General features: G+C 49.1%; 1 protein-coding gene across 6 annotated transcripts in view; it reads right to left on the bottom strand.

Annotated features, from left to right (window-relative positions):
- LUC7L (LUC7-like (S. cerevisiae)) overlaps positions 1–2553 on the bottom strand; it is a 19121-nt gene that overhangs the window by 1266 nt on the left and 15302 nt on the right. For 5 of the 6 annotated variants that reach the window (XM_009324689.1, XM_009324693.1, XM_009324688.1 and 2 more), the window contains one exon: positions 2423–2551. In XM_009324689.1, coding sequence (XP_009322964.1) covers positions 2423–2551 — 129 coding nt within the window. Of the gene's footprint in view, positions 1–1290; positions 1353–2422; positions 2552–2553 lie in introns of all 6 variants that reach the window. The other variant, XM_009324692.1, reaches the window with a different exon arrangement.

Below are 2553 nucleotides of genomic sequence, written 5' to 3'. Positions count from 1 at the left end.
TTTGGAAATGTGCCTAGGTACTGCGACGTCGGGAGCGGTGTCCCCCAGGACAGCAACTCTGGTCCCTCTACAAGCTTTATGTAAGAGAAGGCCAGTTTTGCAGCGCTGAGTGCACGGCGCAGCCTTTGTTACTCCCTCCTTAGGGTGGTCCTTTCAAGCTGTTGCCACAGGGGCTCTCTGAGGTCTTCCCTGGGCCCCTTATTAGTTTACTGGGCCACACTAAAGTGCCTGCAATTTCTTCCTCGTCTATCACTCAGCTCTGTTCGTGTCTTCTAGAGCGTTTTTCATTATGCTCTAAGCTAGTGGCTTTCTGCTCAGCTGCTTTAAATACCAACCGTATTCTTTGGACTCAAACGCTTGCTCAGCCCTGGGCTGCTTCTGTTTTGCATCCTGACAAGCGTTGTCCTTGGCAGCATCCTGGGTTCAAAGCCAGGATGATACAGATTTCTATTCACAGCCCACAGCGCGGGCAAATCTTTTCACAGCCTGCCCGAATGACGGCTACAGAGTTTCGGCAGAGCTCCGCTGCATCGGCCCACACAGAATTAAGCAGAGGGCTTCACGGTAGGTCCAATCTGAAAAGGCTGTTTTCCTGCGTGATTCATGCCAGCTTGTCGACTAGCAGCCTTCAAAAGGTGCTGGTCCTGAGTGAGCTCTAGCGGCCCGGACCCCTTCAGAACTAGGCAGAGGCTTTCACAGACCCCGCAGAGCCAGCACGTTTTACTCTAGGACTCAGTACGCGGGTTTTGCTTTACAGTCGCAAGAAGAGGACCTGGCAGGTACCTTAAGAGGTTCCAGCTTTCATTCGTGCCGATTGTAAGGCTCGGAAATACTGCAGAATTGATATATTAAAACCTTACAGCCCTCTGTATCACATGAACCATTTCATTTGCATGAAACTGTGTCATTTCACCAGAAGACAACATGAGTCACTCTGATGAGATTAACTCTCTTCCTGTGCCCACAACAATGCCTGCTGCCCGTAGTCCTCCTACCCCGAGATCTCCAGATCCTGCGACAGGCTCTCCATTTCTTTATACAAGTGAGACCTCAGGCCAGCAGAACCCGAACGCAGGTTTCGTTAATTCTCGAGGTGAAAACAGAAGCTAAACTCTTTCAGGGAACAGGGACTTGCTGTTTGTTCTCTTGTTTTTGTTTTATTTTCTTAAACTGATCCTGGTCTCTCCCCAGTCCTCAGCAATTTTGTGGAAGTATGTCAGCTAGCCAATCCCCCTACAATCTCGATGGGCTGATTTGAATGTGTTCAAGGTTTTCGAAGTAATCCCTTACCTGCTCTTTAGTAATAGTTATTACAGGGTCTTCCTCACTTCCTAATTGTCCAAACTTCTTTTCTTTATTTTTCATGTTCAAGACAGATTTAAAAAAGGACTTTAGTATCTCAGCCATTGGAGAATCAACAGTATTTACACACCCCCCTCAATTATTAACAGACTTATTTTTTCAGACCATTAGTTCCCTCCCATTCATCAGGTATCTTTAAAACCTGTTCTCACCCCTTAGCTGAAGTGACACAAGACACACAACAGTAGGTTTGTTTCTAGAACTCTTCTTGAGTGGTGGTGCCTAATCAGGTGAGAGAGTGCTAAAGCACTCCCCTATTAATTAGGAGCATTTAAAAAGAGCCAGATCTAACTTCAGCAAGCACCCGGTGATAGACTTGCTCCTGGGCTTAGAAGGGCTGTAAGGAAACACAGCGATTCCTTTCAATTTTTCTAATACTCCTACATACGCTTGCCTCATCCTTCCTCCAACACAGTGGGTGTTTTGCTGACTGTCAGAAGAGACTGAAAGCCCTTCTTTGGACTATAGTGCTTCTCCTTAGCGACAGGAGAATGGTATACTCCTCCTCCTGGCTTCCTTTTCCCCTCCCTCTGGTGCAGATTCCTAAAGAACTGTCTGTCTCTCGACCAGCCTTCTAACAGAAGACTTCCCCCAGATCCCAAATCATACACTTCCTTCCCCTTGCCAGCACTGACAGAAAGAAGCGGGGAAGCAGAAGATAACCATAGAAATGTAACGTCAGAACTGCCTCCCAGTTACTTGGCTTTTACAGGCCTGGGGAGGCTCAGTTAGCTCAAGCAGGCCTTCATGCTGCCTTCTCGTACAAGAAAAGCAGCAATTTCTCAAGGCTCAGCACTGCAAATCAGGGAACCAGTTCTATCTCCTCGACTCTCCTCCCAAGCTGGGATCTCGCTGGACAGTTACTGCCCTACGCTCTCACGTGAGGCCATCTACGAACAGCCACTGGGAAATCCTGCTTTGGCCCAGGAGCTGGTACAGGACACTGCAGCTGCTAACTTGAGAAACCAGTAACACTCCTGCTCACTCTAAGGGACTGGGGAGGCTCACTGTGATGCCACGGACTCCCCCTTCCAGAAGCACTCGTGTCAGGAATACATACTTGTGTTTTGAACTCCTGTCTCTGGACCCCCGTCGGTGACCTCTGCTGTGGCTGCGGGAACGGCTCCGGTGGCGTCTGTGTCGGTCTCGGGCCCTGGAGCGAGACTTCCGCCGTTCACGGGAAGCCGACCT

The sequence above is a fragment of the Pygoscelis adeliae genome, unplaced genomic scaffold (genome assembly GCF_000699105.1).
Source record: "Pygoscelis adeliae isolate BGI_AS28 unplaced genomic scaffold, ASM69910v1 Scaffold85, whole genome shotgun sequence".
Taxonomy (NCBI): domain Eukaryota; kingdom Metazoa; phylum Chordata; class Aves; order Sphenisciformes; family Spheniscidae; genus Pygoscelis; species Pygoscelis adeliae.
This window is presented reverse-complemented; position numbering and strand designations above follow the sequence as displayed.